The 13,017-nt window shown below is 40.6% G+C and overlaps 2 protein-coding genes across 2 annotated transcripts; one reads left to right on the top strand and one right to left on the bottom strand.

The window, feature by feature from the left end:
* Positions 1-20: 20 nt before the first annotated feature.
* nudcd2 (NudC domain containing 2) lies at positions 21-5,268 on the top strand. Its single transcript, XM_036127408.1, has 4 exons — positions 21-289; positions 1,312-1,360; positions 1,497-1,648; positions 4,506-5,268. Exons 1-4 carry the CDS (start codon positions 101-103, stop codon positions 4,587-4,589), a joined length of 474 nt encoding a protein of 157 aa, XP_035983301.1. The 5' UTR covers positions 21-100; the 3' UTR covers positions 4,590-5,268.
* A 324-nt stretch (positions 5,269-5,592) lies between these two features.
* ccng1 (cyclin G1) lies at positions 5,593-11,807 on the bottom strand. Its single transcript, XM_012857337.3, has 6 exons — positions 11,607-11,807; positions 10,208-10,465; positions 9,775-10,028; positions 9,075-9,153; positions 6,037-6,147; positions 5,593-5,945 (listed from the first exon to the last, which is right to left on the bottom strand). The coding sequence occupies exons 2-6, from the start codon at positions 10,463-10,465 to the stop codon at positions 5,754-5,756; spliced, it is 894 nt and encodes a 297-aa protein (XP_012712791.1). The 5' UTR covers positions 11,607-11,807; the 3' UTR covers positions 5,593-5,753.
* Positions 11,808-13,017: the final 1,210 nt, after the last annotated feature.

The following is a 13,017-nucleotide window of genomic DNA, read 5'->3' as shown; positions in this document are numbered from 1 at the left end:
AAATGGACAGAGTCAACCGGAAACAGGTTGGCGAAGAAGAAGAAGCTGGGGGTTTGTTGTGATTCCGGATGAAAACGTCCGGCGGGCGAGAGGCGGCAGCATGTCGGTGCACTTTGAGGAGAGGAGCGGCGTGGTCCCCTGCAAGACACCGTGGGGGTCCTGGTACCAGACCATGGAGGAGGTCTTCATCGAGGTCCACGTGCCGCCTGGGACCTCTGCGAAGGAGGTGAAGTGCCGCTTAGGAAGCAGGGACATCGAGCTGCAGGTCAGGGGCAAGGAGGTGTTTAAGGTGAGATGGTGAGAACACAAACAGCGTGTTTTGTGTATGTGTGTGTGTCCCGAGTGGAAATGATCTATAGCCCGGTAAGTGACACAGAGAAGCCTGAGGTGATCAATCAATCATGTGGGTGTAAAAATCCTCTTTGGCGGTACTGATGTGCACAAGTCTGGAGACACCCTGGTGCCAAGCTGCTGAGTCGCAAACGCTCTGCTGAGTCTGAAGATACTGAAGTACAACAAATATGGAGGAAAAGGGACGCCAATAAAACCATGCAGCTGCAGAAAAAGGTTGTCAGAATGAATTTAAGGTGACTTTTTTTTTTTTAGGATGATGCATGTCTTGGTGTTCGGGTTGACTGGAAAGCAAAACTTCACGTGTACATTACCTCAAACAGTGGATGGATGGGTATATATGACCATCCTTTAGGGCGGCCTGTGTTTAACTTCTGGATCCACGTGGTTTACACGTCCATTTCCTCAGAAAATCTGGCTAATTTAATTAAAATAATCACATTTTGTAGAGCAGAAAAAAAAATTATTTGGGAGGGGGGGTTGATTTTCTTCTTTATTCATTATTTATTTATTTATTTATTATTATTATTATTATTCATTATTCACTATGTATGTAAATAAGACAGCATATGCCCATCCCTATTTCTCTTGTATTTTTTGTATCCTTTTTGATCCATTGTATATATGAAGATTCACTGTATATAACTGAATGCACCTTTCCTACTCTGCACCTTCTTGTATGAACCGATGTGACGAGTGAATTTCTCCATTGTGAGATCAATAAAGCCTATCTTATCTTATCTTATTTGGCCCTCAAGTGCTTTTGATTTGTCAATTTCAGCCCACGTGCTGAAGGGTTTGAACACCCGTGATCTAAACGATGTGACGTGAACATTTTTAACTTTTCTGTTCTTTATTGTAGTAATTTGTTCAAACCATCCACACCTTCAGCCCTGGTGCCATATTAGTTTTGAGCGCCACGTGAAAGCTTGACGTTTCTGTCTTTTGGTGTTCTGCCAGGGAAAGTTGTTTGACGTGACCGTGTCTGACGAGGCTACGTGGACGCTGGGTGAGCTGCACACACACAGCTTTCTTAAAAATTTTTTTAAAAAAACTAAGCTTTCTTCAGCTCAACCTGACCTAAATGTTCAGAAATAAACCACCAATACGTCTGTCCAGCCTGATTGATTTTCCTTTCCCTTCAGAGGACAAATGTCTCATTCGGATCGTCCTGATGAAGACCAACAGAGAGGCGGGGAACTGCTGGTCCTCGCTGCTGGAGGGCGAGTACTGCGCCAACGCCTGGGTCCAGGACCAGATGCAGAGGAAGCTCACGCTGGAGAGGTTCCAGAGAGAGGTCAGTTGGACCCGTGCAGCCAGGACGGCGTGAATGAAGCCGTGCAGACGTTAGGGCTGGACGATAAATCGATTTAATCGATTCATTCGAATTTACAATTCTTCAAGATTTCATTTTTGGAAAATCTGGATTTTATTTTGCCAATACACTCATTGGGTTTCCATGAAGAGAACAGCATGTGATGCTGGATATATGTTTAGGCAAATATATTGTCAAAATATTGTTAAGTGGAAACTTTTTTTTTTTACCATAATACGAGGTACTTCATTTACTTATTTACTTTTTTTTAACTTAGTTCGATGTTCACAAGTGCAGTGAAGCCTGTTCTTAGCTCAATGTGTAATACCACTAGCAGCAAATGTTTTGTTATATTTTCATTGTTTATAATGGCACGGCTGCTATCTTGTTTTACAAGCATGTTTCACAGCTTGTTTTTAGTTGCACTTTGAATTCAGGTCAACTCCCTGACAAAATGCTTGATATAAAAGCGAGGTTTTAAAATTTCTTTAATTTCTTTTTATGAAACAAAAAGAAGGAAAAAATTGATTAATCGGATTTGATATGATATAATCTGAGATTTATTTTTTAATCCATATCGCCCAGCCCTAGCGGGCGTTCAAAAAGCAGGGTTGAGTTTGAACACCGCGCAGAGCTCTGTTTAATCTGTCTTCTGAAAAGTGGAAACCGTGTTAAACCGCAAACCTACCAAGACAGGGCAAGGGGAGCAGAGATCAGCAAAGCAGCCTAGAAGGACAGGGTAACTCTGGAGGAGCTGCAGAGCTCCACAGAACATGTCACAAATCTAGTTTTTATGGAAGAAACCAGAAGAAGTCCTGCTGGAAGTCTGTTACAAGCCGACCAGAAGGCACAGCAAGGCGGGGTTATAGCCTTAGTCCCAGCTCATCGTTTTAGTCTAGATGCCACACGCCATCTGCAAAGACAAACTAACCCTGCTCATCACCACCCATGTTGTGAAACATGGTGGTGGCAGCATCAGGCTATGGGGTCAGAGTTGATGGGAGGATGGATGGAGGTTACCGTAGGATATTTCTGGAAGAACAGGGCACCGTTTACGAAAGAACGGTCAACAGGGTTCCCACGGGTCCCTGAAATCCTTAAAAGTTTGTGAATCTGAAAAAATTAATTCAAGGCCCTTGAAAGTTCTTGAAAACAGCCAAAAAAACACCTTGTCCTTGAAAGTCCTTGAATTTTTTTGTGGGGTTGAAAGTTCACACGGATGACGACTCATGTGTCATTATTTTACTACCACACGATCTTTTAAAATTATGTTGATTCCACAGACTTTTAATTTGCAAAAGTACGTTCGCTCTTCTTCGTTAGTTGGTAGGCTACGGTTTAGGCCTACGTGCGTCCAATAGGTTACATTCATGCAGTGTTGCCAACTCAGCGACTTTGTCGCTATATTTAGCGACTTTTCAGAGTCAAAGTCAAAAACTAGCTTAATCAAAGATGAAAATAAGTGAAACAAATTGATATAATTCTGAACATCTCAATGCTGCACTTTTTTCCATAAATTCCATGAAACGGTAGGCTAATGTACATCTTATATGTAATGTAGTATGGCATAGCCTACATTTACTGTGGATATAAATGTAGGCTATGAATATGATCAATATCAATGTAGGCTATAAATTAAGTCCACTTTCTTGCATTGCTTCTGACCCAACAACTTCAATGCCGTTTAGTCTTTTATTGAATTTGCATTGTATTAAAATATGATAACCTATTCAGCGGTCACAGTAGGTAAATGCCGCCACGTGTGGTCCTTGAATTTGAGGAAATTGGTCCTGGAAAGTCCTTAAAAGGTCCTTGAATTTGATTTTCACCAAGGTGTGGGAACCCTGGGTCAAGAACGTTATTAAAAAGCTGCTGTTAGCATAAAAGCAAAGTGCAGAAATTGCTCAGAACTGAGAGCGTGCCCTCGTTGTGTCGGAAAAGTGATGTGCACGCTGAGAATATTCAGAAATATCAATGACAGCAGCGGAAAATGGTAACACTGGAAAATATGAATCCAGATAGAAGACACTTAATGGTGGTCTGATCAGCCTCTCCCGACAGAGATTTGGTGCAGATCTAAGTTTAGAAGTAGGAAAAACTCAGGGTTAGCCCAAACAACTCTGCTCGGTAGCAGGGCTGTTTCACAGAGGAATGTGTTAGAATTTGACACAGGGTAAAGGCTTTCGAGCTTTCTGAAACGGAAAAGCCAGGGTATGCAGGAATTTACCCCAGAAATGACTCTTGATAGCCACTAATCCAGGCCAGCAGGACAATGGCCCTAAACACACAACCAGAGCATATTTATATGAAAATGGTCCAAGCCTGAATCTAATGTCAAATCTACGGCAGGACTTACCAACAGCTGTTCAGATTTTCCCCACCCCAGTCTGACTGAACTGCTTCACAAAGATCGGGTGCAAATGTCAACCTCTAGATGAGTAATGTTGGCAGGGCAAATACCCCAGAAGGTTTGCAGCTGTAATTGCAGCAAAATGTTGGTCTGACAAAATATAAAAGGGGACTGGGGCAAATACAAAATAATTTTTTTTAAGTAAAATTTTAAGAATCCTCTACAAGTCTCTTTGCACTTCATAATTCTAAATGTGGCTTTGTTTTGGTGCATCACATGAAATCTCTCTGAAACACGTTGAGTTTTGAGATTCTAACGTCACCACAGGTTTTATTCAGACTACATGTATAAGTAATAAATTCATGCTAACCAGAAAGCTTTCATTTCCAAAAGGCTAGCAGGATTTCCACAGGCTGAGAAATACATTTTGTTTTACTGCGTTTTATATTTCAATTCTTTACATCGGGTTTCTTTGTTTATTCCGTCTAGAATCCTGGATTTGACTTCAGCGGAGCCGAGATTTCTGGAAACTTTGCTGGCGGGGGTCCAGATTTTTCCAGCTTGCAGAAGTGATGCTCCCCCTCCTCCACATTTGCAGCTGTGGATGTACGTGGTGCCTTTTTTCCCCACTGAGGACGGAGGAAACTGGTCCCAGCCCAAAAAAAAAAAATATATATGTATTTACCAACATGCAGAGACTTTATGTAGAGACTCTTCTCAGCAGCTTTTACTGGATTGTCTCACCCACAGAGGACTTTTGCTAAGCCTGGCTTTGCAAGTCGTGTGACTCGTTACCAGAAAAAAAAAAAAAAAAAAAGACTACATGTAAAGGTGGTGTTGCCTTTAAATAACGAGAATTCAAGGTAGCTTTTCAATAAATTTTTATTGAAAGGTGCACAAACATAAGTTCAGAGGGTGTGTTTCTTTGACCGTTTTCAACTCTAGAACACTGTTTATTTTTTATTTATTTCTCCTCACTAATAAAATGAACTACGCTGGGGAACTGGTAAAGAAAATGCAAAACACATTCCAACCCACATCTCCACTGCAGCGGCCACTTTTTACTCAACCAACAAAAAACCAACCGAGCGATGGTTATGGAGGCTCCATGCGACCCCCGGGAACTCGGGTTAAAAACGAAAACAGCTCGGTTTCGCTGCCGCCGATGACACTTCAGCTCAAAACACCTGCTTCGGTCTGCTGGTATAAACCAGGCTTCCCTCGCCACGTTAAAAGAAAAGAAAAAAAAAAAGTCATCACCTTGGGTAGGAGTGTGCATTCAGGACAGTTTAGCAACCTAGGGTGGGAGTTAAGGACTTTGGGCCCGATTTCTTGGTTCCATTTTTGCTGATCACAAAATCCTTCTCCCTCCTCTTCCACATGGTGGACTGAGGACCTAGGTGGTTCAATACTTATTAGCTTAAGACCAGCAACCCATACTGAAAACGTCATAGGCATGGATTCAAACAAGAACATACTGTACACCTGTGCGGGGAACTCAACCAGGAAAATATAACTTAACAGGATGGGGGGGCAAATTGGCTCTTCTGACAAAGCAGTATTCCTTGTTATTGCAAAAAAAAAAAAAAAAAAATTGTTTCCTAATAGTTTCGTTTAAGCTTTTCCTTAAAGAAGCTCATCATCAATAATGAGGATCTGTAAGGAAAATAAGCGGACGACCCATCGGCAAGAATCTCTCCCTGCGTGCCGGGTCATCCTACGCCTCGCCGGATCACTTCAGCAGCCCGACTCTGGTATGGTGGGCAGGTGGGTGATCTTGTAGTAGCTGTGCTTCAGCTGCCGCGCCGTTCTTCCTGAGATGGTCCAGCGGAGCCTCTGGCTGTTGGGTCTGGAGCACTTGGTGTTGGCGTATTCGGCCAGGCACTTCCCCACCATCTCTCTGACGCACAGCAGGTCCCCGTCTCTCGCCTAAACACACAAGTCGGTACAGATGAGGCTCCATTTTATTTTATAAATTTTTTTAAAAACACTAGAGTTAAGGTATGAAAATGAATCTCACATTCAGCAGCTGCTGCAGATCTTTCAGGGCCTCAGAGATTGGGTTCGTGTGCTCAGGGTCGTGTTCCTCCCGGGCCTCAAAACACAGCAGAGCCAGAGCCAGAAGAGATGGCTGTGGAGGGAGGGGGGAAAAAAAATATACATATATTTGTTTTCAGGTTCAAGCTCCACATTTCTTAGTCCTTTACATGCATTTGTAAAATAAATGACTAACATTCACTGCATTATTGGGAGACGTTTGTACAGTGGAAAGGATCCGTGTTTGGTACCAGAGAAGAAGAAAAACAGAACCAGAAGGGAAGGATGGGAACCACTGAGCTATATAATACACTGGAGTGCTAATCACCGTCTGTTTGAACGAGTCGCTTTGAAGCCACCAGCCGCCATATTGGTACTCTCTATTTCCCCCCAGTAACTAGGAAATATGTGCGCTACACCATCAAATAACAAGGATTTTCTCATGTTCAGGGGGGGCTTAAAACTTTTAAAATGTCAAATGCCATATACTTTTATGTTATGTTCTAAAAATATCAAGTACTGAGAAAGTCATGTGCTGAAATATTTTTCATTTTATTCATTTAAATATATATGTTTAACATTTATAAATATATAAATAACAATATACAAAAACATATATTTACATATGTGTATACATATATATACATATACACATACTTATATATACATATATATATATATATTTAATATGAATAACATGTAAAATATTTCAGCACCTAATTTCCTAGTAGTTGATAGTGTTAGTACATCCACTGACTGTAGAATTACCTGTGAAACGTTTTCACACAGCCAGAAAACTGCTTGTTATTGCAAGCAAGTCCTATGGGATTCTGTGAGAGTAGGGAGTAGCAAGATGGCGGCCAGTGACTTCAGTTTTTCGGCAAAATCAGCACTCCAGTGTATTATACAGCTCAGTGATGGGAACGCTATCTAGATAATGGATTAGGAAATACAAGTATTTTTCACCCAGATGCTCACTTTTCAAAAATATTTTAATCAAAATAATTTTTTTTTTAAATGCTGCGCTAACAAAACAGAGCGTCCCAAATTTTATGCAGTCTGTTCAACACACTGAGCCTGTGTCTGCGCGTCACTAACTCAGAATCCGCTGCTGCAGCCCTGAAACTTCCTTCAAAATAAACTAAAACATGATCTGCCAGGGATGCATGAGAACACAAACATGGAGCGGCTCTTCTGAGTTTTTCCCTCTTCGGGGGTTTCAGGATCAGCCGTGTGAGGTAACGCGGAAACAGTCTGCCTCAAACCTGCTATGCTGACCTAAATGGTACCTTTTTACTTTTTAGTCTCACTTCTACTGTAGATACAATATCGACAATCCCGAGTCTCTGGGAGACGTTCACGCTGCAGAGGAGCTGAAACCACATAGGCCATATAATACCTACAAGTCTTCTATCGGTGTTCCTTGGTTAAGACAATAAAAATGCAAACAAGTTAACTTGAAAGCACCTTGGGGAAAAAAAAAAAAAAGTCATGCAGACTTTAAAGCTCAGTTTGTGAATGTTTATAACTGTACCTTGGTTATAAAATAAGAGACGACTGTTTAAAACTATACAGTAGAAATAAGAAAAATCAACACTTGAGGATGAGACCAAGAGAAATCATTTTAAATAGCAATTTAAAAAAACTTAAATGCAGCTTAAATCCTGTAAAAATAAACCAAATGTGTAACAATATAATATTCTCGTTGCACATTTGTGCAGACTGCTAAACTATCACGTTAAGGGCGTCCATATTCACTGTCCATGCAGGATTTCCCAGACATTTGCATCCTCCAGATAAAGCCACAGCCTGCAGAGGATGCAAAGCTTTTTTTGCTCAAAGGCGCAGCAACGAATGTCAAGAACTGGAGGCCACGCGACAAACTGGACCTTCTTCCATGAGATGAACTGGTTAGCCAGGAAGTTTCAAGTGTGATAAGAACACCAAAGGAGCTGCAGGGGTTTCATGTGGCAACCATTCTTCACATGCCTGGTTAAGAGGCTAAAAGGACAGAAGCCTCTTCCTTTAAAAGCAAAAACCCTCAACCAGGTTACCAATCTGCAGAAACCTTGTGAGGGAACATGGCCGGATTATTTGGATCAGTCCTGGATGCCTGGCAGTTCTACCCTGACCTACAGGAGCCGGCCACAGACCTGAAGATTCAGACGGCTTCTCTTTCTCTTAGAGTCCAGGCATTAGTTGAAAAATAAATAAAATGACTGACTTCAGCAAACATGACTGAATGCTGAAATTCACTCAAAAGATTAATGCTTCTGCAATCCTGTCTTTAGTTAGCTTTTAAAATTAGTTGTAATGAGGCCTGTTAGGATTAAAAAGGGATGAGAGCAAAGTCCAGACTTTGGACTTTGCTCTCCTCCCAAAAAAGGATTTGGAAACCCTGACATTTCATGCAGGTTTAAATTTAAAACATATGATACTGTTTTTATTTACCATATATTTGCTGATATTTATTTCCAAGGAGCCAGACTGTGTAGTAACCTTTTAAAAGTAGGTTTGAACAATGTTTCTCAAGGTTTCCAAAGAGCCGGTTATACATTAACAAGTCTCCTAGATGTCACTGAACTCACAGGGGACACTGGAAGGATAAATACAGACATAAAAAAAAACCTTCATCCTCTCCAGGTTATTCTAACTTCCTTAAACTACTTCGTCCCCAGAGGTTTATTCAGTTTGGGCAGAAGCAGGGGATCTGTTGAGGCGGGTTCCACATCATGTCTGGACATGTCCCCGCCACACGAGTCAGTCGACAACAACAGAACCGACTCGGAGCTCTAAACGCGCGAGTCAAGCATAAAACTGACATACACAGCGTAAAGTTATTCCCTGACCTCCGCTTACTCCCCCCCGCTCCCCTTCTGTCCAACGCCACATCACTTTCAGAGGAACTGGCTTTTGTGTTGGCAACTCCGCATTAATTCAGACACGGGAATCTTTTCAAATGCTGAAATCCCTAAAAGTGATTCAGGCTGGAAAAATGCAGACATCAGTTCTGGGGCCTACCTTGATTTTGGTGAAGATGAACGAGCAGTGACAGGCTTTGAGCTGCGCCTCCAGTCTCTCAATGCTCAGGATCTCCCTGCTGTAAAAATTAAAAAAAAGGCATTAAACTACACTAAAAACCCGGCTGCAAGAACAAACTTGGTCAATTTAGGGCTTAAACCAAATACCAATAGCAACAACAACAAAAATGGGGGCTTGCCGCCCTAGTGGATCTGATTTAATTAAATCATGTAAAAGTGAATATAAGGACACTATAACTACATAGTGTCCAAAGTAATGAGGTTTTATTTACTAGAGGCAAAATAAGGCAAATGTACTAGAATAAACATTTTGGTAAAAACCTAATTCTGATTTTCTTTCTTAGATCTATAACACATGCAAACGTTAACATGCTAAATGTTACCAATATTGAACATAAAGGAACAGATGCAGTGGTTTTTAATCCAAAGGAAATTTAATAACAGGATTTTTGTCTTTAATCGCCTGTAATCGATTTCTACTAAACTCAAAGTGCTTCTAGAAACATTGTGTTTATATTTCTAAAACCAGGAATTAAACAGTATTTACAGTTTTGTTGCAATTAAAGGAAAGGAGACTGACGTAAGTATTTGAAGGAAAAAGAAAAAGAGGCCAATTTCAATCACTTTCCAAGGCAATCGTCCTCCACTGCGGGGTAAAGCGACCGTTTGTGCGTGCTCACCTCTCGGCGTCGAGCTGCTCCTGGACGTGGCCGTGAAACAGGCGCAGGAAGTGCAGGGCCGTGGGGGCCTTCACCTTCCAGTAGAGCTTTTCCATGATGATCTTCTCCATCCTCATCATGTCAGACACCGTAAAGCGGTTCTGACTGATGCGGATTAGGTCGCAGGCCAGAGGCACGCTCCTCTCGTCTTCGGCGGACTTCACGGCGATGTAGAAGCAGCACAGGCCAACGCACGGGAGGTGCTTCGGTTGAATCTGTGGCCAACAGAGACACACCTCATTAGCACAAAACCACTTCTTATTGATTTAGGAGGACTACACATTAAGAGATGCATCTGAAATCTGACAAGCTTCAGATCAACCAGTCCTGACTTTTTAACTTACAAAAACATGCCACATGTGTCTCAGTAGCCTAAGTGGACTCAGTCACACACCTTCATCACGGAGAGGAATCGATCCAGCAAGCTGACGGCCAGCGAGAACGTCTCCGAGCTAAACCCGAAGAACCTGCAGAGGTAGAGCAGGTCCTTCACCTCCAGCTCCCTCAGTCTGGTGGTCATCCTGAGGCCGTTGTCCTGGGCGGTCTCGATGACCCTCAAGCCGGTGAGCTTCGGTTGGTATCGGCCCTCCAGATCCATCAGGGCCTTTACTTGAACCGCAAAGGTCGGTGCTCCTGTTACTGTGTCAATCATCTACACAGGGGAGAGAGAGAAAAAAAACAGCAAAATGAATGAAACGGGCAACACTTCTGAATCCTGATCTACACTATTATTCTTATAACAATGTTAGATGGGATTCCTGACATACTAAACATCCCACAAGCATGGTATCTGGGGATTAAAATCACAATGTAGCTCCACGATACGTGAAAATGCTTCACCAAAAGGAGAAATACACACAATGGCCGAATCAGAAATATAGGTAGGAATTGCTTAAATGACCTGTAATAAAGTACAAATAAAAAAAAAAAAAAATAGGTAATTTAAAATGTCTAAATTGATTTATTTACATTCATACCACGCTTTCCTCAAATAATTGTCTCAAATACAAGAAATGAGAAGAGAGCCTAAAGAGTCGGGACAAATTTAACTTCTTTGTGATAATCGATTAATTACAATAACTTTTAGGACTACAACTACCATTTAAAATGGCTACTAAATCAAACTGAACCAAGTGAGTGATCAGGGCCGGGTCAGGACCTCTAAAGTGGGTTGTTTCCATATTTGTAACTGACCCAGCAACCAGCCTCTCCCCTAAAGTACTACTAAACTGGGCTTAACAGGAGGTGATATAACACGAACAAATAGCCGCAATGTGTGCAAATTGATCCCTAATAAGGCTCTGGTTGAACCTTGGTCGCTTTTAAGTATCTTAACCTACATTATCCTGAGGGTTTATTCACATTTTGATCCGTTTTGGAGAGGGATCGGGCCCTGTTGGGGCAGCTCCTCCGACATGTCAGGGCATGTCCCTGACGCCGCACACACCAATGGAGCTCTAACACCGGCAGTAACGGGTCCGATTCAGGGGCGACACCGCTCAAAAACACGCGATCACGGTCTAAAGCTTCAATATAAAAGCACCACCAGCGGTAGTACGAGGTTTTTTATGAGCCTGGATGTAGGGGAAAATGTTGACCTAAAAATCCTACGGAAACCATGTTTGGCTACCACAGCTAAGCTAGCTAAGAAAAAAAAAAAAAAATCACATGTTTGGTAGCATTTAGTTTTATTTTCTAACGTCTAAAACAAGAAAAAGCGGAGCGATTTATGACAAAAACTTAGCAAAAACTATTTAAATGATATTCACAGAAAATACATATATTTTACTTACCTTGAATAGTTGCTTTTAATCACTTGAATTAAAAAAAAAATCTTCACGCGCTCTTAAAAAGCGAGTGTAAAAAGTTACAAAACTCAAAAAAAGTGTAAGTATGAAGTTTTAATAAAAAAAAGTTTTAAGCATAGGTTAATTTCCTCCTATGCACACCCCCTACCCTTGGTGTAAGGCGACGGGGAAAAGGACAGTTTAGGTAAATAAGAAGGAATAAAACCACGCCGTGCCCGGACATACTGAGCTCCCATTGGCTGGTAACTGACGTCACTTCTGGTTTTAGAATTTGATTGGATAGGCTACCAGTCACTCCAAAATAAACCCCGCTCCTTATTGGCTTCAGAACCAATCACTGTTGAATGAAGTCTGAGGGAAAGAAGTGAGCTCTTGCTTGAAACGTTAACAAGATTAAAATTAACTTGATGAAATATAAATAAGAGGCAAATAAAAAACATTCATAGCATACGTTTTTCTTTCTGTGTAGTTTATTTAAGTGTTCAGAGATTCTGAAGTTCTCATAAACAGGAAAACAAACTTAGTTTTAAAAAAATGAAAAAATATTCAAAATCCATCACTTAGGAGAAATTTTATCCAGGATCAGAGAAAAAAAATATGTTGTAATAGTGGAGAATGTTGTAATGATTAAGAAACATTTATAGGCCTAATCTTAAAGGATAATCACACTTTTTAAATTTAAATTGAGACGTCCTACTGGAAGGTTTCCAGAACAATCTGGAAGGAGCTCGAAAGAACCAGATTTCTTTCCATTTCCTTGGTGTGTTTCTTTTTTCTTTTTCTTTTTTACCAGAAAGTACAATAATTGGAAGGAAAGAAAAAAACTTTTCAAAAGAAAAAAAGCTTTATTATTTCACACTTTCTAGTCTGTAAGTGACCAAACACAAGCCTAACATCAAGATTTATTGACATTAGGGGATAATAATCTGTATTCAAATCCAGCAATTTTATGTTAGCAGTATTCTGCAGGTTAAACTGTTAAATATATGTCTTTGATAAACTATGTAGGAATACAAATGTTTGAATAAGACACCATTCATTATTTTAAATATATATATATCAATATAGTTTTAGGACTACAATTCATTTAAAGTGCTTCTAAATCAAAACATGACTACAAACATGACATCCTTTGACAGCAATAGCACATGAGGGTATAATGAATATTTCACAGTGTACTTTTTAACATTCAGTTTACAGGCATTACAAGGCAAGAACAGGAAAATTGCACATTGAAAGTTGCAAAAGTATTACATTTTTCCACACGTCATGTTACAACCACAAACTTTCTTCTATTTAATTTGGATTTTATGTGATGGACTAACACAAGTAACACACCTTAAATTTAACAAAAATTATTCACGTTGTTGTTTTTTTAGATTTTTTTTTTATTATT

The sequence above is a fragment of the Fundulus heteroclitus genome, chromosome 23, assembly GCF_011125445.2.
Source record: "Fundulus heteroclitus isolate FHET01 chromosome 23, MU-UCD_Fhet_4.1, whole genome shotgun sequence".
Lineage (NCBI taxonomy): Eukaryota > Metazoa > Chordata > Actinopteri > Cyprinodontiformes > Fundulidae > Fundulus > Fundulus heteroclitus.
This window is presented reverse-complemented; position numbering and strand designations above follow the sequence as displayed.

Excerpts from the sequence above, each read along its gene's own strand:
- ccng1 (XM_012857337.3), bottom strand. The coding sequence starts at position 10,465 with ATGATTGACACAGTAACAGGAGCACCGACCTTTGCGGTTCAAGTAAAG. Across the intron at positions 10,029-10,207 it reads GATTCCTCTCCGTGATGAAG|ATTCAACCGAAGCACCTCCC; the intron begins GTGTGTGACTGA and ends TGTTGGCCACAG. Across the intron at positions 6,148-9,074 it reads TCATCTTCACCAAAATCAAG|CCATCTCTTCTGGCTCTGGC; the intron begins GTAGGCCCCAGA and ends CTCCCTCCACAG.
- nudcd2 (XM_036127408.1), top strand. The coding sequence starts at position 101 with ATGTCGGTGCACTTTGAGGAGAGGAGCGGCGTGGTCCCCTGCAAGACA. Across the intron at positions 290-1,311 it reads GGGGCAAGGAGGTGTTTAAG|GGAAAGTTGTTTGACGTGAC; the intron begins GTGAGATGGTGA and ends GTGTTCTGCCAG. Across the intron at positions 1,649-4,505 it reads TGGAGAGGTTCCAGAGAGAG|AATCCTGGATTTGACTTCAG; the intron begins GTCAGTTGGACC and ends TATTCCGTCTAG.